This window comes from Lissotriton helveticus, chromosome 9 (genome assembly GCF_964261635.1).
Source record: "Lissotriton helveticus chromosome 9, aLisHel1.1, whole genome shotgun sequence".
NCBI classification, from domain to species: domain Eukaryota; kingdom Metazoa; phylum Chordata; class Amphibia; order Caudata; family Salamandridae; genus Lissotriton; species Lissotriton helveticus.
The window spans coordinates 810688157-810710387 of NC_136070.1; the positions used below are offsets into that span (position 1 = coordinate 810688157).

Below are 22231 nucleotides of genomic sequence, written 5' to 3' on the forward strand. Positions count from 1 at the left end.
TGGAGTGCGCCCTTGGGGGTATCGTTAAGGTACGTTTAGCCTTTTGATAACAGATTTGGATGCACTTAACAATCCACCTGGCTATTCCTGCTTTGGAAATTGGGTTGCCCTTGTGCTGTGGCGAGAAGGCAACAAATAGCTGTTTTGTTTTCCTAAAGTGTTGTGTCCTGTCAATATAGTACATCAACGCCCTCCTGACATCCAAAGTATGAAGCATTCTTTCCGCCACCGTTTGTGGGTTTTGGAAGAATGCAGGCAAGTCAATAGTTTGGTTGAGATGAAACTGTGACACCACCTTCGGAAGGAATTTGGGGTTAGTACGCAGTACCACCCTATTTGGATGAATCTGAATGAATGGCTCTTGGGTTGTGAGCGCTTGCAGCTCACTAACACGCCTCAGTGACGTAATAGCTATTAGGAAAGCTACTTTCCACGTTAGGAATTGGAGTTCACATGAGTGTAATGGCTCAAAAGGTGGTCCCATCAGCCTGGTGAGGACCACATTGAGGTTCCACACCGGAGCTGGCGGTATTCTTGGGGGAATGACTCGTTTCAGGCCTTCAAGAAAAGCTTTAATGGCAGGCACTCTGAAGACTGAGAGATGCTGCCTGTTCTGAAGATAAGCTGCTATGGCGGATAGATGTATCCGAATGGACGTGTACGCCAGATTGCACTTGTAAAGATGCAACAGATAGCAAATGATGTTAGGGATAGATGCATCTAGCGGGTTGATGTTATTGGCTGTACAGTAAATGACAAAACGCTTCCATTTTGCAGCATAGCACGCTCTGGTAGTCGGCTTTCTCGCCTCCTTGATGATGTCCATGCATTCTGGAGGCAGGTGAAGGTATCCAAACTCTAGGACTTCAGGAGCCAGATCGCCAGGTTGAGCTGTTGCGGATCTGGATGCTGAATGTCTCCATGGTTCTGCGTCAAAAGTCTGGGCGTGAGGCGCAGCCTTTGATGCTGCACCACCGAGAGTTCGAGAAACGTGGTGTACCATGCTTGGCGCGCCCACGTTGGAGCAACCAGGATGAGAGTCATCGAGTGCTGCCTTAGTTTTCTTGCCACCAGCGGGATCAGAGGGGCTGGCGGAAAAGCGTACGCAAATCTGCCTGACCAGTTCATCCATATCGCATTCCCCTGCGACTGCGGGTGAGGGAACCTGACGGCAAAGTGTTGGCATTTTGCGTTTTCGTTTGTGGCAAACAGGTCTATCTCCGGATGACCCCACTGCTGGAAGTACGGTCGGAGAACAGAGGGGTGTAACTCCCACTCGTGCATTTGATGGCTGTATCTGCTGAGCAGATCCGCCATCTGATTGTCCTTGCCGGGGAGGTGTTCTGCCATGAGGAAAATGTTCCTCTGAATGGCCCACTTCCACATGCTCTGAGCCAGATGAGACAGCTGTGGCGAGTGTGTGCCCCCCTGCTTTTGAATGTAGTACATCGCGGTCATGTTGTCCGTCCGGACTAACACTACCTTGTTGCACAGATGTACATTGAAGGACTTGAGCGCCATGAAGATTGCCATCAGTTCCAGATAGTTGATGTGCATCTTCTGTTGCTGCGTCGTCCATAGTCCCTGCACCGTGTAAGTGAGCAGATGAGCTCCCCATCCCTGGAGAGATGCGTCCGTTGTCAGGATAATCTGTGGCACTGGGTCCTGGAACAGTCGGCCCTTGCAAAGGTTGTGTGGAGTCCACCAATGTAGAGAGTCGTATGCCCGACTGGTAACCAACACTAGGTCTGTCAATTGTCCCTGAGCCTGTGTCCACTGATTTGCTAAGCACTCCTGGAGCGGACGCATATGTAAACGTGCGTGAGGGACTATGAAGATGCAGGAGGCCATCATGCCAATTAACTGCATGAACACTCTCGCTGGAAGCGAGTGTTGTGGTTTGAACTTTTGGATTAGAGACCGCATGCTGTCTATCCTGACTTGGTTTGGCTGAGCTATGGCCGTCAGGGTATTGATCGTCGCACCTAGAAACTGCCGGACATGTGCCGGCTGAAGATGCGACTTTGGGTAGTTCAACGAGAAGCCCAGATCGTGAAGGAGGTGAATGGTAGTTGACATGTCCGCGGCGCACTGTTGTTCCGACTTGGCTTGAACGAGCCAGTCGTCCAGGTAGGGGTAGACATGGATGTTCTGCCTCCTGAGGTGCGCCGCTACCGTCGCCAGACACTTGGTAAACACTCTTGGGGCTGTGGTCACCCCGAAGGGTAGGACCTTGAACTGGTAATGCTTGCCGTGTATAGTGAACCTGAGGTATTTTCTGTGGGACGGGTGTAGTGGAATGTGGAAATATGCATCCTTGAGGTCTAAGGTTGCTAAGAAGTCCCCTTGGTTTAACAAGGGAAGGATCTGTTGCAGTATAAGCATATGGAAATGTTCTGACAGTATATACAGGTTGAGGGGACGCAGATCCAGAATGGGTCTGAGAGATCCGTCCTTCTTTGGAATAAGGAAGTACAGGGAATATACCCCCGTGCCTTCCTCCTCCACTGGCACGAGCTCGATTGCGCCTTTTTGCAGCATCACCACCACTTCCTGCTGCAATAAGTGCAAATGCTCTGCGGACATAGGCCGTTGCCTTGGTGGAATGTTGGGTGGAGTGGACTTTAACTCTAGACAATAACCGTACTGGACAAGTTGTCGCACCCACCTGTCTGTGGTGATGTTCGTCCAGACTGGCAGGAACTGCTGGAGTCTCCCCCCGACAGGTGTTAAATGGTCGGGGGGCAGTGACAGAGAGTCACTGTTTGTTTGGGGCAGAGGAGCGGGAATTGTTGTTTCCTCTGCCACGCCCTCTGGTGCTGTTTCCTCGATAACCCCCTTTGTTCTGCTTGGGGTACGAGGACTGTGCTCCACCTCTGGAGAACTGTGACTGTTGACCCATCTGTCCTCTGGTGACTCCACGTGCACCTGAGCGACGAAAAGTGTTGCCCCGGAACTGTTATGATTGTAGGGCCCCCATAGACTTAGCAGTTTCGTTGTCTTTCTTAATCTTTTCGAGGGTGGTGTCAACATCAGGACCAAACAGTCTATCAGGATTGACGGGCTGATTGAGTATGGTTGTTTGAATGTCCGGTTTAAACCCCGATATGCGGAGCCATGCCTGCCGTCTCAGCATGACGCTAGTGTTAATAGCCCTAGCTGCTGTGTCTGCGGCATCAAGTGCACACTTTATGGCTGCGTTAGAGATTAGTTTTCCCTCCTCTATAAGCAGTCTGGTAGCCTCTTGAAACTGCGGAGGCAGGTGTTGTAAAACTTGCTCTAGGGTGTCGTAATGCGCCCTATCATAACGTGCTAATAGTGCCTGTGTATTGGCAATACGCCAGAAATTGGCAGCCTGCGCAGCTACCCTTTTGCCCCCTGCCTCCAGCACTTTGGACTCCTTGTCCGGGGGAGGAGCTTCACCCGTCGTTTGGGAGTTCGCCCGTTTGCGGGCATTTGCGACCACAAGGGAGTCAAGAGGCAACTGTCCCCGAATGTATGCAGGGTCTGCAGGGGCTGGTCTGTACTTCTTCTCGATGCGTGGATTGACCACCCTCGCCCTGGTGGGTTCTTTAAAGATGTCCGCAGCATGCTTAAGGACCCCCTTGAGCATAGGCAGTGTCTTTACTGTCCTTTCAGAGACTGAAAAAGTGTCAAATAGAAAGTCTTCTTCTACTGGGTCAGCATGCATGTCCACATCATGATTAGCAGCTGCCCGTTCAATGAGTGCATGAAAACCTGCAGAATCTTCTGTTGGGGATGCACGTGCACTGAAAGGCTGTTGGTCCTGCCCCACATCCTGTGTGCCTTGGTCACCTATGTCGTCATAGGAATCTTGCTGCGCATCGGGTTCATTGACGGGGAAAGTGTATTGGTCATCTTCACCATATCCCTCACCCTCAGAGTGGTCTGGGGAAGGTGTTGGGCTCCTTCTAGGGGGAGGCTGGATAGGTTCTATCAGGGCTGAAGCGTCCTGAGCAAGCTTTTTCTTCTTCAGTGGGATAACATAGGAGTCCACTGGTTGCGAAGTGATCTTTCTTTTGTAAAGGGTCAATTTGCCCGTATCTGCGTCGATAAAACGCTCAGAATCTTCTCCTGAGTCGAGTAGTCGACCTGTCAGTGCTCCAGACGTTGACGATTCCGATGTCTTTGGCGCCGTTTTTGGCGTAAAGGCCTTCGGAGCCTCCTTGGGCGGCAGAATGAAGAGAAGCTTACCAGCAGGCTTCGCCGGCAAGTCCATCGGCTTCTGGTGCGATGGCATCGGAGCCGACGTCGCAGATGCCTTCTCCCGAATTCTCTGTAGTGAAGCGGCGATGGGGGACGCGTCACTCAAAGCGGCACTCGGCGCCGACGAGGAGGCCTTCACCTTGCCCTCGGATCCGACGTCTTGTTGGCCCTTCTGAGTCCTAGACGTTGACGCTGCAGCCGTAGACACAGAGTCCTTGGACCGATGTGTTGAGCTTCCAGCTTTCGATCCGTGTGATTTTGCCGTCTCCGTCTCCACCACGCGCCCGACTGACGACGTCCCAGTCGGAACCGGAGTCTTGTCGCCGGCTTTGGCGGGCTTTGAAGGCGTCGCACCGGTCGACCCGTGCCGAACTCCCTTCTTAGAGGAAACCTCTTCTGTCGACGATGTCGACACTGTCGAATCGACAGTTTTCTTCGACTTCTGTGGACCGGAGGCCGACGGAGTCGATGAGGCAGCAGGTTTCGGTTTCTTTGGTGGAACGGCCGCCATCTTAGGGACGCTCGAATCCGTAAGTTTCGGTTTCGGTTTCGGGTCGGCCATTTTAGGTGTAGTCGATACCGCTGGTTTCAGTTTCGCTACGGGCAGCACAGCAAGTATGTCCGTGGCCGGGCCTGAAGGCGGGGCCGTGGCTTGCGGTACGGGGTCTTGGGTAAGGCCGACTGGCGATCCCGTGACCCGAGCCTGATCCGCATAACCTTCGGGGCATAGCTCATCACCCGAGCTATCTTCCGCGGCCCCATAAACTTCTTCGACGTCCCCTACCTCGTCGGCGTATTGAAGGCCTTGACCCACGACTCCATCGTCGTCTTCCGGATCTGCCTCGACGTCCGTCGCGAGCGGTGAAATTTGAAGATGATGGCTTTGGCCCTCCTCTTCTTGGTCGCCGAAGATGTTTTCTGGATCCGGGGCCGCTTGTCTGGCCTCAAGGCGCACCGTGCGCCGAAGCTTGAGAGTCTTCTTTGACCTGAATCTGGAGCAGGCCATGCAGTTGTCCTCGTTGTGGTCCGGCGAGAGGCACTTGTTACAGACCGGGTGCACATCGATATGTGGGTATTTCGACCCACAGACGGGACAGTATTTAAACGGGCTCCACTCCATGCTGAAAAGTTGCGGTCGTGTTGCGATGAGAAGGCCTCGATCTCCGAAGAGTGATACGACTCCGTAGAATCCGACTCAAAGAGACGGAAGAACTCGAGACCGTGCGCAAACAATACCGACGCGATGAAAGTAAGGCCTTTTGGCCGTAAAAAGCTAGTTTTTCTCGGTTCCGACAGAGAGACGTGGAGACCGCATCCGAACCCAATGGCGGAAAAAAACAATCTGGGGATGGAGCAGATGCCCATACGCACTGTAGTCCAGGGGAGGAGCCACCTATCTCAGGATACTTCGAAGACTCTTCCAGGACAACAATGTGCGATCATCCGGACCCAACACTAGGCGGCGATCTAATGCAAAGATGTGAATTTAGCAGCCCACATGCCTCGAACCGGTATATGTGTAGTTGAGGCATGCATGGTTAAGATCGCATTGAACCGGTATGCATGGTAATCGTATACATGGTTCCATCACACAACCTCTCCCAGTTAATTCAATGTATATGTTGAGTTACTGCCTTATCCATCTAATGACATCCAGATGGAAACTTTACACCTACAGATGAGCATTCAATACATACAGTTAATACTTTTCTTTAGATTTATCAGAGGCTTATGACCACTAATGAAGATTACCTAGTGGAGATGGAAAAGAAACTTATGTGAAATCTTCATTAAAGTACTAAGTCACCCAGCCTCTGACATTGGTTATATTGGAAGAGTTTTCTTGGGTTAGTTGGGGGTTTAATTGTTTATTAAAAGTCTATATTATACGTTATAAATGTATAAGTATATTTCAAAAGTGCTTTGGGAATCTACATGTGGGTTACTATTAAAGATGCTCTAGAAGACATTATTTGAAATCATTCTTTTAACTGGAGCATATAGAAATAACATTATGCTAACTGTAGGTCAACATAATAAAAATGAATACCAATATGAAAACAAATGGTTTGAATCAAAAATAATTTTAAAATAGAAAAATAATAGGAAACGCGCAGGAGAGGAAAAAATGTGAGTTAGTGATAAAAACCGAGTTCATCCAGTAGACGTCCCCAAGTCTAATCACCTGATCATTGCCCAACTCCGAAAGTTATTGGTAGCCAGTTAAGCAGCTCCCGACTCCATGGATCATGTTATGAATTCAGAATAATCTGGGAGTCAAAGCCACAAGCATTTGCAACTGCATGGATGGAGTGATGGGATAGGATGAAAGGATACCCACTGGCTCAAACTCAACATTCTTAAGAGTGAGGTGAGGGCGAGAGCATGATTGAAGAACAGTGGAATCAGACTTTTTGGCTTGAGAATTTAGAAATTTGTGCCAAGCTGGTTCAATTTGATTTCCGCTTTTATCAACACAGACTACTGCAAAGAATTTTCCTGTGTCTCACTCCCTGTCGATGGAATACTGCAGTCCTAACACTGACGCAATCATGACTGAGCTACCTTTAGATTGCTTAAGCGTCCCATAAACAGCTATAAAATAATAAAAAACACTTCTGCAAGACTTCTGAATGCGATTCAAAAGCAGGAAACTGTAAAAGTAGTGCAAGAGAAGGCAGCAAATATGGACTGACCTGTGCAATGCATCAATGACTGGCTAACTCCCGCAGAATGGCTCTGCCTTTTGCTTCGGTACGTGTTTGATCTTTCTCTTGGAGTTGCATTGAGAGAAACTTGACCTGATCTCCTCACTGGGAAATGGAAAACAAAAATACATGTACAAATTGGACAGCCTGCTAGGTTCAGAGAAAAATGTATTTTCAAACCCATGTAATGAAAGAAAAGTAACTTCCCTGTAGTAAAAATGGTTCACTAGTGATGATGCCCTATGTGTCTCTCTGCTGTTACAGAAGCTACCTTTACTATGTTAGGGTTTATGATCCTTCCCTTTTAGGCCTCGCCTAAAAAAGAACTATAATCTCATACATTAAAAAAAATACATATGCCTGACTTTGGATGGACTCATTGCTTAAGTGTGGATGGCTTTCTTGTTGAACTCATTTCCCAGCTTCTTATTTGATGGCATTCCTCCCAATTCTTCGTTTGCCCAGCCTCTGAAGTGTATCTTTCATATTATGTGTCCTTCCACTGTCTCTATTAAGAATTTTTTTTCTTTTAGTACTCATGGTAGTGAAAATATTTTGTTGTTCTCTCCTAAAAAATGTCCCCCAGTTACCCATTAATACCTCACCCAGTTCTCTGCGTTGCTTCCACCTCTTCGCTCAACGTTATTCCATTGCTGCCCCACTCACCTTCCTTATGATTATGTTTGTTGAATTTTTATATTTTTAAAACCCCTACTCGCTCCTCTGTGGCGTCTCTGCACCTACTTTTACTGTTGCTGCTTGGAAGCACTAGCTTCCTTCAATCTTCCCCGCTCCTTCGTTGCTCCCCTGTAATGTTCCTTTACATATTAAAAAATAATAATAATTATAATATTCTTTCTAGGAGGTTTCTGCAGCAGCAACTGGCTACCCTCCCTCCCTCCCCCCTCCGGGGATGCTGCTTTATTTTTTCAAGTGCTGTCATGCACAATTTTTAAACTTACTGATACAAGTTTGCCATTTGCAAACTGAAACATTAAACTGAATTTTTTTTAAAATTAACCATTGCATCACGATGAATGTGTGCAATAATGTGCATGTCCAAATCATCATGCAATAGCAGGTACCGTCAAGACACATACATGCAAGAGTCACCAAGCATGCAGGCCTACAACATAATCGCACTGCTTCCCCCTTTTTTCCCTGCTGATATTGAATAGCATCAGCCAAAAAGACTGGCAAAGATAAAACATCTGCGTAAGGATACCCAAAACGCAAGACTGATTTTCTTTGCCAATGATTTTTAAGAAAATCAGCAGAGATATTCGATTCTGTTCAAGGGCAGAAACATGAAGTGTAGGTTCTACAATCAAAAGAACAGAGGCTCCCTTGAAACACAAGGATAGTCTTACCAGAGCTACATCTACATGCAAGTAACCTTTAACACTTTTGCATGAGATTCTGATTAAAGTCATGTTTTTTAAATTGAGTATAATGTGGGGTGTTCTCATCTTGATGCTGGAGAAGGCCACTGACCTTAACTACCCCCAAATTTTTCTTAATCTTCTCCAGCATTTTATGTACCTGGGGGTGAGAAAAGGTATTTTTCATCAAAAGGTAGCCTTATAAGGCGTTACAAAAACTTCAAGCAAAAGCGGGATACCCTAAGTCAAGCATGGTGTTGTAATAGGATTCTTGGATTGTCATGCCTGGAGGAGGTCTTGCCATAATATCCACGGTACATCTGATGTAGACTGGAGTTGACATTTCCCTCCTCCACATTCTCTTTACTCTCTTTATCTTCACATCAAAACGAGGTTGCATTATCTCCTCCATTTCTCCCACTGTTGCCCACATCTTGCTAGTAAGACCACAACAATTTCAATAAGCCACTACAATGAGGTTTCCGTTTCTGTACGCCAACGCACCCTGCAGCATCAATCTTGCTCTTTTTATGAGGGGCAGAGTGTCCCCCTTTACATGAGTGCCTTCATCCACACCACTAGTGAGTCCGAAGAGACATGCGCATGGATGAACAAGGAGTGAGGAGGGAATTTAAGGATTAGGTTACTTACCATGTAAGCATCTGTTCGTTGCATGTAGATTCACAAGCTCTGCATACTCTTGCCATCTAGTATTGGGCGTGGTCGGCAGCAACTTGTTTATCTTCAAGAAAGTGTTTTGAGTCACAAGGTCTCGGTGACTCCTGCTCTCGCCTAGGATGTGCATGAGCACTGACACCCTGTTAAGGATGTTTTTCACTTTTCGGGAGAGAGTAGAAATGGAGTAGTGAGTAGAAAAAAATGGTGTCAACACGTATAGAGACAAATGTATTAAGTGAAAAGAGTCTGTAACAAACACTAGCTTCCATGTCAGAGGGTGGGTGCATTGAATAAACAGCACTACATGCAATGAACAGATGTAGATACACGTTTTGCATACACCATGAAGCAGTACTCCCCTATGCAGTGGCAAGCCAGTGGATGGTGCAGAGGTCTGAAACAGAGTCCTAAGGACAGTCTGACCAAATTTATCTTGCTGCCTTGCAAGAATATCCACATAATAATGTTTTGTAAAAGTGTGTGCATTAGACGGAGTAGCAGTTTTACAAATATCTGCTATGAGTATGTTCCCTGGAAATGCCAAAGAAGCACACTATTTGAGGGTTGAGTGAGGACTGGAATGGCAAGGTAGGGTTTTTTAGATTTTGCATAACAGGTTTGGAAGTGGCAATCTTTGCCTTAAAAATGGCATGACCATTATGAGGTTGTGAAAAGGTCACAAACAATGTTTTGAGAAAGGATGTGGTACTGTCAATGAAGGACATAAGAGCACGCTTGAGATCAAGTGTTTGTAGTGCCCGTTCAGCTACCAAGTCTGGGTGTGGAAATAAGACAGGGAGCTCAATGGTCTGGTTAAGGTGGAACGGAGAGACCATCTTGGGCAAGATTTTTGTATTGGTGCCAAGAACCAATCTGTCCTGATTTTTCTGGGAGAAAGGTTTCTATAATGTGAGTGCTTGCAGCTCACTAATTTTTCTGAAAGATGTTATGAATACTAAAAAAAAGCAACCTTCCAAGAGGGAAACTGCAAGAATGCATGAATGCAGTGGATCACAGGGGAGCCCCATAAGTCTGGTGAGGACAGTATTAAGATACCTTAAAGCTTTTATACAGGAATTTTGAAAAGAGAAGATTGTTATATGCAGCAATAGCAGCTAAATGTAGCCGAATTGGCATGATGGCAGTGGCAGATATTATTTTGCACTATAGGAATAAGAGGAGTTATGTGGTTTGGAGAACAATAGTGCTCAAAATACTTCCATTTAGCAGCATAGCAGAAGCATGTTGTAGGCAACAGGGTTTCCAGAGTATGCCTATGAACTCTTCGGGTAATTTGAGATAACCACACTCTAAAACCGCAGGGGCCAAATCGCTAGGTTCAGTCGTCTGGTGGCCGACTTGGCTGTGGTTTGGGCGAGAAGGTCAGGCCAGTAGGGGAGCTTCTCGTGGGAGGAAACGGACATTTCCAGAACCATAATTGGCTTGCCCAAGTTGGAGCGACTAGGATAAGAGTGAATGATGTTTGCTTTAGCTTCCTGACGACAAACAATTCGTGGGAGAGGAGAAACCACGTGCAACTATTGCAGGCCTGTGAGAAGAGCATCCTCCTCTTCTTCCACATAGAGGGGAAGTGTATGGTGTACTACCACTATCACTATGACAAAATGGTACACCAAAGTTTAGTCAGGAAATGAAGCATTCACCAAGGACAGCTCTAGAGAGGACCCGTCTTGAGCATCTACACTGTAATAATGCCAATCCATCCAGTAATCAAACCAGGTGTCACCCTACTGTTTTGTTGGCCCTGGCTCTTGATATGGAGGGGATCTAGAGAGGAGTCCTCTTCTGAAACAAGAGTGCAATGTAGGCAAGTGGTGGTCATACAGGAGTTTCACTGTTTCCTACATTTATGTTTTTCAGGACAGAAAAAGGCAAAGTGTCTTCAGAAATTGCCTCATCATGAAGTACCTGTGTGGTTGGGGAAAAGGACAATATGACCAGTGTTAGGGTTGATTTAAGTCGTCTTCTGCCTAGCATTAGGCTGTGGTATCTAGGGTAGCCTCACTGCCCTCCTGCTAAGGCTTGTAGATATGAAGGACTTCCTAGGCTTCAAAGCCTCCTTTTGCCCCAAGGCCGACTGGAATCCGCTCGGTTTAATTAGTACTAGCTCTGGGCTTTTGAGATTCCTCAGGCGCTGAGCACACAATGGTCTCAACCACTGTAGGCAGAGCAGACTGTCGAGACTTGCAGCTGAGGTCCTTCAGTCAAGGCATTGTGCTTTCAGGGCGATTCCCTGCCACTGAAGCAAGGGTCTTTTCAAGATTGATTCCTTGGGGTGGAAACCCTCGACCTGTAAAGGGAACATAAGTGACTGAAGCTGGTGGTGTTACAACTAGTCCTTGTGTTGGGGATTGAAACCTAAGGTGTGGGCTTGGGTTGTTCAGGCAACATCACTCCTGCTGAGCTTCCAGAGTATCCGAAGGTTTAGCCACTTTGTAGTCGGACTAACTGTTTACCTTCCTCATTGGTGACCTGGGATTCTGTAGAGTTCTGGTCCTGCATATCGGTCTAGTGTGCCCAACTTCTGTCCTTACGGTGACCAATAGTTTTCATAAAATGGCATATCACTACATGATCAACAGGCATGTTTGAGGGGGGTCCATCGGTGGGTAGAGGCTCCAGACACAAAATCTAAACACAATACTTTCCATATCCTCCTTACAAAGTGAGCCAGTCTCATATGACATGGTCCAAAGGCTCTTCAAATCAAACAAACTGAAAGTGGTTGATGTTCTTCAAATACTACTTAATGCCATTGTGGATGTCTTCAAGTTTTCCAGTCTTTAGTAGTTGTAGGTTTTCTTTAAAGCACAGCAACAATGGAGAAGTCAAAAACATGTCCAAAGAAGAAAATGGAAAAAACACAATCTGAAGTGGAATCGGTGTCCTGGTGCGCAGTAGGCATCACAAGTCACCTCGAAATGGTAATGCCTTTTTTGAACAGCAACTTGCTATGTTCTGAACACAACACTAGATGACAGGAGAGTGCACAGCAAGTGAACTATAGCAGCACATGTTCCAAACCAGACTTTTTGATAGATTATTACTGTAACACAGCAGATTTAAGCGGTTTCATTTTCCAATCCCCAACATACACAGATGCAGTTGAGTGGGCCTCATATTTAGATGCATCACCAGGGCACAAGATACTATGAGGGACAAAACCAATTGCAACTACCACACTCAAATAACAAAGCTGCCTTTCAGTGAACAAGTATGTTCTGAAGAAAACGATTATGTTACTTACCCTGTAAGTATCTGTTCTTGGCATGTAGAGCTGTAGATTCACATGCTTTGCATACTCCTGCCATCTAGTGTTGGGTCTAGATGGTTGCAAGTTGTTTTTCTTCAAAGAAGTATTTTCCAGTTACAAGGTAAGGCGACTGATCCTTTAGGTGATAATGCACATGGGCATTGACTCCATTGTTAGATTGTTTGTCCGCAAGAAGTTGAGAATGGAGTAAGTGCAGTATTGAGATGTCCATGCGTAGGTAACATGAATAATAAGAACTGCAACAACAATTGGTGTCCGTGGAGGAGGGAGGGCGCATGTGAATCTACAGCTCTGCATGCCAAGAGTTACATAATCAGTTAAAGCATGTGTGCTGTAGGTACTCATGCTTTGCATTGACTATATAGCAGTATTCTCCCAAAGCGGTACTATCCCGTGGGTGTTGCAGTTGTTTGAAAAAGTGTTGACATGCTAATATACAGCCACAGATTAATGTTTGGTAAATGTGTGTGGTGTAGACCATGTAGCTTCCTTACATGTGTCAGCTATGGGAATGTTGCCTAAAAAGGCCATAGATGCTCCTATTTTGTGACAAAAATGTGCTCTAGGAGGTATAGTTAAAGTTATTTTAGCTTTAGCATAGCAAGTTTGAATACATTTAAGGATCCATCTAGAAATACCGGATTTAGATATAGGATTCACTTTATGAGGTGAAACAAAGGCAACAAAAAGTTGTTTTGCAAAAAAAGTGTGTGTCTTATCAATGAACAAGTTACTTACCTTCGGTAACGATATATCTGTAAGAAAACATAGGTTAGTTATAGATTCCTTACCTTAGAATTACCCCCAAGGAGTCAGACTGGATCCAGAACGTTTTTCGTCAGCAGTACCCTTGCGTGTAGGAAGGTGGCATCGGTCGACTCCGCGTTCATCGTCGTGGTCGCAGGGATGACGTCACGGTAGCTACATAGACGCTGCCCTTGCGCGCTGACATCAGTTCTGTACACGATTTTCTGCGCCAGAAGCGCAGAGCCATGCAAGACACTGATCACTGGTGCATAAAACTAGGGAACTAAAAGGATGTTCTTAACCCATGAAGTCAGTTCGCAGAACGGGAAGGATGGGTAGGCCAGTAAGGAATCTATAACTAACCTATGTTTCTTACAGATATATTGTTACCGAAGCGAAGTAAATTGTTCATCTGAAATAAACAGTTAGTTATAGATTCCTTACCTTAGGATAGATACCCCATTAATACCAACCCGGAGGTGGGTCTGCGAACCAAGTTCACACCAGAAAGTCCTGGAGAACACAACGGCCAAAGAAGCAGTCTCTCCGAACTTGGCTGTCCAGGCAGTAGTGCTTGGTGAACGTGTGCAGAGATGCCCACGTAGCTGCCTGACAGATGTCATTAAAGGGGACACCCCGTCCGAAAGCAGTGGTAGATGACGTTGCCCTGGTGGAATGGGCGTGCAGCCCCACTGAAGGCTCCTTCTTAGCCAAAGAAAAGCAGGCTTGAAAGAAAGGAGGAACAAGAGAACCTCAGAAAGAGGGGTGGAAAGGGGATCCACAGCCTTTGCTGTGCACCATGCCACAAATGTGTTTCATCTGCAGGCGTATACGTCTTGGTGGAGGGACACCTGGCTGCCAAGATAACATTGCAGACTTCCGGAGGCAGGTCAAACGAAGTCAACAGGCGCCGCTAAATCTCCACACAAGGAGGTGGAGGCTGCACAGATTCGGGTGGAGGACCGTCCCCTGCTGCTGTGACAGAAGATCCTCCCGCAGAGGCAGTTGTATCGGAGGATTGATGGCCATGTTGAGCAGCTCAGGATACCAGAATCTTCATGCCCAATCCAGAACCACAAGAATGACTTGGACGAGGTAGTGCTTGATCTTCTTCAGCAATATGGGCAGAAGTGGTATAGGTGGAAAGGCATATAGAAGATCGCAACTCCATTCGCGATGAAAAGCGCCCCCTAGTGAGAATTGCTGACATTGCGCGTTCTCTTCAGTGGGAAATAGACCTAACCAAGGCTCTCCCCAGTGCTGAAAGAGACCTTGCACCACCTCTTAGTGAAGACGCCATTCAAGATTCATCATGCACCTGCGGCGGAGTTCGTCCGCCCTGGCGCTCGGAGAACCTGCCAGGCGTTGAGCCACCAGGGATATGCCCTGATGTTCCAGCCATGTCCAGAGGCCTCTTGACATAGGGTCCACGACCCCACCCCGCCTTGTTTGTTGCAGTACCACATGGCTGTAGTGTTGTCCGTGAACACCTGCACTGCTCTTCCCCGGACAGAGTGAAGGAATGCTCTGAGTGCAAGATGGATCACCCGAAGCTCCAGAAGGTTGATGTGGAGCCCAGACTTCGCCAGAGACCAGAGGCCTCTGTTCTCCGCCTCTCTCATGTGGTCACCCCATCCCAGAAGGGACGAGTGTGTCACCACTGTGTGTTCTAGTTGGTGAAGGGAGAGGGATCTGTTGTTGACCCAATCCGGGTTCGAGAGACACCACTGCAATGGTCGTGCAGTGCCCTCCGAGATCCGTACTCAATCGGGCAGATTCCCCTGATGCTGCGCCCACTGGAATTTCAGATCCCACTGCAGAGCCCGCATATGCCACCTGGCATGAGCGACCAGCAGGATGCAGGAGGCCGTGAGGCCCAGCAGCCTCAGGGTCATCCTGACCGAAACCCGGGATAGGGGCTGAAAGATCGGAATCATAGCCCGAATATCTCGCTGTTTGGGAGGATAAACCCGAAACTGTATTGTGTCCAGAACCGCTCAGATGAAGAGGAGCTTCTGAGAGGGTGTCAGGTGCGACTTCGGCATGTTGATGGAGAACCCCAGCGAGGTCGGCAGTAGACCGTAGGTGGGAGACAACAGCCTGTGGCGAGCCCGCCATCAACAGCCAGTCGTCGAGATAGGGGAAGACTGGAACCCATGATGTGCGCAGATGAGCTGCGACCACGGCAATCACTTTTGTGAACACCCAAGGGGCGCTGGTAAGGCCAAAGGGGAGCACGGTAAACTGAAAGTGCTCGTGGTCTATCATGAACTGCAGGGAACGCTGGTGGGCCAGCAGGACGAGGATGTGAAAGTAAGCGTCCTGCAAGTGCAACGCTACCATCCAGTCTCCAGGGTCGAGGACAGACAAGACCTGAGAGAGCGTCAACATCTTGAACTTCTCCTTCCGGAGGAAGCGGTGGACGTTCCTGAGATCCAAGATAGGACGCAGACCTTTCTCCTTCTTGGGTACCAGAAAGTAGTGGGAATAGCAACCACAACCTACTTCTGGGGCAGGAACGCGCTCAATGGCACCCTTGACCAAGAGTGCAGAAACTTCCTGTTGGTGAAGGGCCAGGTGATCCTCCGACATGCAATGGTACTGAGGTGGAATGGAGGGAGGGGTAGTCTCGAAGGGGAGGGAGTAGCCCCTTCGGACTATTTGCAAAACCCACGTGTCTGCCGTGATGGTCCACCAGTGGGGGAGGTGATGTCCGATCCTGGCCCCCACTGGGTATTGGTGCCCTGAAAGGTCGGACTAGGAGGGTTTGGAGGGTGCTGCAGAAGGGGCTGTGGTGGACTGGCCCGCCCGTTGGCCCCCAAACCACACTGGTGGTTCACACGTCCCCAGCCACGCTGGGGCTGAACAGCTTGCGCCGGCCTGTGGCTCTGGGCGGGACGTAGTGGGAAACCCCTTACATAGCCACGAAATGGGCGAAAGGCAGACTGCACAGGGCAGGTGGTGGAAAGGCCCAAGGACCTGGCCGCTGCCCGAGAGTCCTTAAAGAGCTCTAGCGCGTTGTCTGCCTTGTTGCTGAAAAGGGTACGGCCATCAAAGGGCATGTCCATAAGAGTGGATTGGACATCCACGGTAAAACTATTTGAACGCAACTAGGCATAACGCCGAAGGGCTACTGACGTAGAAATCGTCCTGCCAAGTGTGTCGGCGGTATCCAGCCCACAGCTGATGGTAAACTTCGCTTCGGCTCTCCACTTGGCAACTGCACGCGAAAGTACGGCCCAGGCCTCCTCCGGGTACTGAGGCAGCACCTGCGCCACCATATCCCACACAGAGGGGGTGTAACGGCTCAACAGACATGCAGTGTTTACCGACCGCAGTCCCAAGCTGGCGGAAGAAAACATTTTCTTCCCAAGGTGGTCCAGCTTTTTGGGTTCCCTTTCCGGTGGTGCGGTAGGGAAGGCACCTTTAAAAGTGGAGGCTTGAACCACCAATCTCCCAGAGGTGGGGTGTTGGGAGAGGAAAGAGGGGCAGTGGCGTTGGGCAATCATCCTGTCCACAGGAGCCCCAGTGTTGGGCCTGGACCATGTGTCCAAAAGGATGTCCGTGAGGGCTTCATTAAACGGCAGCAGGGGCTCTGAAGAGCTCGCAGCAGGCTGAAGGACCTCTGTCAGGAGATTAGTCCTGACTGCCAACGTAGGTAGCTCAAGGTGGAGAGCTTCGGCCGCCCTGTGCAAGACCACTGCGTATGACGCTCCCTCCTCTGTAGCCACAGTAAGAGGAGACAAAATGCCAAGGTCTGGTGAGGTATCCAGTCCACTGCCTTCCCCCTGTTCCTCTCGCCAGTCTAGATCGTACACCTACTGGTCCGTTAGAGGGTCCCCAGACCCCTCCCAGTCCTCCTCATCCTCCCATGGCTAACAATCTGATCTCAAAGAGCCAGGGTAGAAATGGAGCACAAAAGTACCTGCTGGTCCGGCTCTTTGTCTACCTCGAGGTGGAGGCAGGGGACACAGCTGACGCCGGTGGCGGACGTGGTGCCGGTGGAAACGGTGCCGGGGGAGGCATAACAAGGTTAACAGGCACTGATCCGGATCCAGGCCTGGATCCACAGAGACACTGCGGCGCCGAGGCCGGAGAGGCCGAAGGCCCAGGGCCCCCAGCAGAGTCCGCAGGCCCGAAGGCGCGCCGGCAGAGTCGGACTGCCCACAGATGGCGTGCATCACTTTGTAGAACTGACAAAGCTAGGCAGGGGTTGCTCCTGGTCCCGGGAAGGAAACCCGGAGCCAACCCTATGGGCTAAGCATGCAGAGCCGGGGTAGGGGCACCACTTGCATCCCTTGTCGCTTTGGCCGACGGACGGGGACTAGTTAAAGAGCGACGATTCTTCTTCAACTTCTTTTCGTGCTTCGACTTACCTGACCCAGAGTGCGAAGACTTAGAGGATGAATGGTGGTAGCTCCGCGACTGGTCCTTCGACCTCCTCAGCGATTGGGTACCTCGAACGGCGTGGAGCCGACTGCCGGGCCTCGAGTGGCTTTCTGGACCGCTCACGCAAAGACTTTGGGGCCATGGTCTGGCAATCGGTGCACGACTTGGGGTCGTTGTCGAGCCTCAGACAGTAGAGGCACATGCGGTGCGGATCCGTCACCTACTTCAGTTGGTTACAGGAACCGCAAGCCTTAAAGCAGGGCATCCCTCATGCACCAGGAGTCGTGAGGACTCAAAAAGCAATGAAGTCGACAAAAGTCGAGAAAAAAAGCTCAGTCAAAAAATGAATGGGAGTCCCGCTCTCTCCGGATCAGCGCTTGCTGGCGCAGAAAAAGAAAGAACTGACTTCGGCGCACAGAGGCGGTGTCTATGTAGAGACTGCGATGCCATCCTGGCGACCACGATGCTGAACGCGGAGTCAGCAGACGCCACTTTCCGACGCGCAGGGGTACTGCCGACGAAAAACTTTCCGGATCCAGTCTGACGCCTGGGCTTAATTCTAAGGAAAGGAATCTATAACTGTTTCTTTCAGATATAGTATAACAGTGCTCTTTAAACATCAAGTGTGCGTAGAGCTTTTTCTGCTACCAAATCAGGTTTAGGGAAAACACAGGTAACTCAACTGATTGGTTGATATGAAAAGCAGAGAACAATTTTGGAAGGAATTTTGTGTTTGTATGAAGAACCATTATCTTTATGAAATTGAAAGAACGGTTCTTCCAAGGAAAATAAAGTGATAGCAATGAGGAAGGCAACCTTCCAAGAAAGAAATTGTAATGAACAATTGTATAATGGTTCAATAGGTGGCCCCATAAGTCTAGTGAGAACAATGTTAAGGTTTCAGACAGTTGCAGGTGGTACTCTGGGTGGTATTAATCTTTTAAGGCCTTCCATAAAGACTTTAATTAAAGCAACTTTGAATAAGATTAGATGTTACTGCTGCACGATGTAAACAAATAGATGTGTAGGCTAAGCCAGCTTGTTGTAGATGTAAGAGGTAACAAATAGTCTGTTGTATAGATGCATCTAGTGGATCAATTGTATTTTCTTTACAATATATAGCAAACTTTTTCCACTTTGCTGCATAACATGCTCTACTGGTAGGGTTCCTTGCCTCTAAGAATTTTCATACAATCTGGTGTTAGATTTAGGTATCCAAACTCTAAGACTTCAGGGGCCAAATCGCTGGGTTGAGCTCCTTGGGGTTTGGATGTCTGATTTCTCCATGGTTCTGTTTGAGAAGGTTTGAAGTGAGGTGCAGCTTTTGGTTTGGAACCACTGATAGTTCTAGTGTTGTGGTCAACCATGGTTGAGAAGCCCATGTGGGAGCCACTAGAATCAGTGTGAGTGATGTCTGCCTGAGTTTGCAAACCAGAAATGAAAGGAGAGGGGGAGGCGGAAAACCCATAGGTCATTGCCTTTGGATAGATGGTGTGGGAATGTGAAGTTGAAGTTTGAGCATTTCGAGTTCTCTATTGTGGCAAAGAGGTCTAACTCTAGAAACACCCATTTCTGGAAGTATGGAAGCAGAACCTGGGGATGAAGTTCCCATTTGTGTACTTGCCGCATCCTGCTGAGGGCAAATTGGTTGTGCATCCCTGGTAGGTGTTCTGCGAGACGAATTTTTGATGTATTGCACAATGCCAAATGGTCTGAGAGAGGCGTGACAACTGTAGAGTGTGCCCCCCACCCCCCTGTTTTTGTACATAGCATATAGCTGTAATATAGTCTGTCCAGACTAGGGCAATGTTCCCTATGGGGTGAGGCCAAAAATACTTTAGTGCTAGAAACTCTTTTGTTTGGTTTTGTTTGTTCCATCAGTGTAGAGAGCGATGAGTGTGCCTGTGTACCAACACTTGATCTGTTAACTGACCCTGTGATTGATTCCACTGAAGTGCTAAGCCTTCCTGTAGAGGATGCATGTGTAATCTTGCGTGAGGCACTACTGCAATGCATGATGCCATCATCCCTAATAGTTGCATGGACATTTTGACTGTTAGGTATTGTTGTTTTGAAACTGTAGTGATAGTGTCTAAATGTTTTTAATTCTCGCTGCATCAGGAGAGGCAAGAGCTGTAGGAGTGTTTAGCGTTGCTCCCAGATAGAGTTGCAGTTATGAGGGTTGAAGATGGGACTTTTGCACATTGACTGTAAATCCCAATTGATGGAGAAGTTCTTTGGTACTTTTAATGTGTTGTAAAGGCATATGCTATGTCTTAGCTTTGATGAACCAATCGTTTAGATAAGGGAAGACATGAATTTGTTGTTGTCTTAGAAGAGCTGCTACTACTGCTAGACATTTTGTGAACACTCTGGTTACAGTAGTAACCCTGATTGGGAGCACTTTGAATAGATAGTGATTTCCTGCTATCACAAATCTGAGATATTTGCAATGTGCTAGGTGAATAGGAATGTGGAAGTATGCGTCCTTTAGGTCTAGTATTGACATAAAGTCGACTTGTTGTAGAAGTGGAAGCATTCTCCGATGTTATTGATTGCAAAATGGGATAAAATTGTTATAGTCTTCCCCCCACTGGTGTAAGATGTTCGAGGGAATTATAGGGAAGTCACGGTTTGTTGGGAGATGGAGAGGTATGGGTTGGTGTATCTTTACCTCCGCTTTTAAAATTGTTCCCTCTATATCCGCTTTTATAGAAGCCTCTAGATGGAGAGGGTTGTTTGTTCGATTTATATGAGGACACATTAGGATGTGAGGAATTACTTTTGGATCCTCCTCTATAAAATGAGTGGCAAATTGACCCTCTATTGGATGGTGACTGCAGTGCTCTCATTGAATTTGCCACTTCTGTATCCTTTTTCATCTTCGAGGGATTCATCCACTTGAGGTCCAAAAAGATGCTGTTTATCAAAAGAAGCATTGAGAATAGTTTGTTGTACTCCTGGTTTAAGACCAGAAATTCTCAACCATGAATGTCTCCTAAGAAAATGCTGTTATTAACACCCCTAGATGCAGTATCAGCAGCATCTAGTGCACATCTAATAGATGAATTAGAGATACCTTTTCGCTCCTGCACTATTTCTTGTCATTTTTTCTAATGTTCTAATGGAAAGTATTGGAGTAAGTCCTCATTTTCGCCCCAGTGGACCCTATCATGCCTAGCTAATAGGCTTTGTGTGTTGGCTATATGCCAATGGTTGGTGGTTTGTGCTGCTACTCTTTTACCTGATGCAACTATTAATTTAGACTTTGTCTGGAGATGGTACATCTGCTGTAGTTGGTGAGTTTTCGTTTTTTCGAGCATTGGATAAAACTTAGGAATCTAAAGGTAACTGTCCCCTAATAAAAAGTGGGTCAGATGGTAGAGGTTTGTATTTTTTGTCAACCCTGGGTGTTTCTACACATGCACGTATAGGGTCCTTAGAAATGTCACCAGCATGGCAAATCATACCTTTTAACATGGGTAAAGATTGATTTTGTGTGTAGTTCCTAAAGTTTCAAATAAAACGCATCCTCCTCTAAAGATTTCTTGTTTAGTGCAACTCCATGGTATGAAGCTGCCCTGGAAATTAACTCCTGATATGATGTGTTGTCATCAGGAGGCAATGGTTTTGCAGGGTATAAGTCTGGATAATTAACGATTGGTGGATCAATATTGTAATCATTCCATGCATCTATTGGGGGGTGGACTATTGTCATCCCCTATATTAGGACGTGTAAGCAGAGAACCCTGTGGTGTAATGTCTAAAGGGTTTGATCAGGGTAATGGCGTAGTTGGTGGAGGGGACTGAGGGAATGGGTGGAAAGGGCTTATAGCCTTGTCCTTTTTTAGAGGGATTGTGTAGGTCATGTCGTCTGGAGGAATTTTCCTTTCGAAAGACGTTACAGATTTTGCCAATATATGTCCAGTGTCTGGATTAATGGAAATTTTCTTTAGCGTAGGATCCAGCTTTTCCTTCATAGTTTCCAGGATTGATTGTGGAGGCTTTTGAACAGCGTCCTTTGGTTTTGGTGCTGAAACGTTCGGTGCCGAGCTGGACCTGTCTTTTTTATCCTTTGGATCAGAAGGTTTCGGTGCCGAAGGAGTTTGGTCTTGGCTCGAGCCTGAGCTGTAAGGCTTGGTGTGCCTTTTGGTGCAGAGACTAATAGCGGGGCGTTGGAAGCAGTGTCTTGGTGTAGACCATGGTTAGAAGGCAGTGGGGCCCAGAGCCTTTTGTTTGGTGGAAGCAAGTTTGGTGGGCAAATGGGCTTTGTTACTCACTGCACCCTGTCCAGCTGGAGTGTCTTCAGGCTCTAGCTAGAGCTCTAATTTTGAATCTGAATCTTGGATGCCTCCTCTTCCGCAGCATTTACATTTAAACAAGGGAACCCAAAAAAGTACCTATGGACCATGGGTAATTAATTTTAAAGACAACAAGGGTCCTAAGGAGAACAAGGTAAACAAAAAGATGAATTTACAGACCACAATCGGTACTATAATCAAGCTTCCAGACCCAGCCGGGTAAGGAATTGTTTAATTTTAGAAATAAAAGGAATAGGGTGACCTAGAGGTGGTCAGTTATACACACTTTAGATAGGGTACAGTCCTGTACCTATCCTTCAGGGAAGAAAGTGTAATAGAAGTAAAACAAGAGTGAGAGAAGTTTTTCAGGCAAAGAGGTTTGGAGCCAAAATGTCGCTTGTAGATTAGTGATCAATACACACAAGTTTCGACATACAGTATTTACAGAATGGCATACAATTGAATTTTCCGCAATACTGTTCAACCGTCAACGTTTCGATCCCC

General features: G+C 47.5%; 1 protein-coding gene across 20 annotated transcripts in view; it reads right to left on the minus strand.

Moving 5' to 3' along the window:
* Positions 1-22231, minus strand: part of CLASRP (CLK4 associating serine/arginine rich protein) — a 739455-nt gene that overhangs the window by 158753 nt on the left and 558471 nt on the right. For all 20 annotated transcript variants that reach the window (XM_078660953.1, XM_078660959.1, XM_078660947.1 and 17 more), the window contains one exon: positions 6924-7040. In XM_078660953.1, the coding sequence (XP_078517079.1) occupies positions 6924-7040 (117 nt within the window). The remainder of the gene's footprint in view (positions 1-6923; positions 7041-22231) is intronic.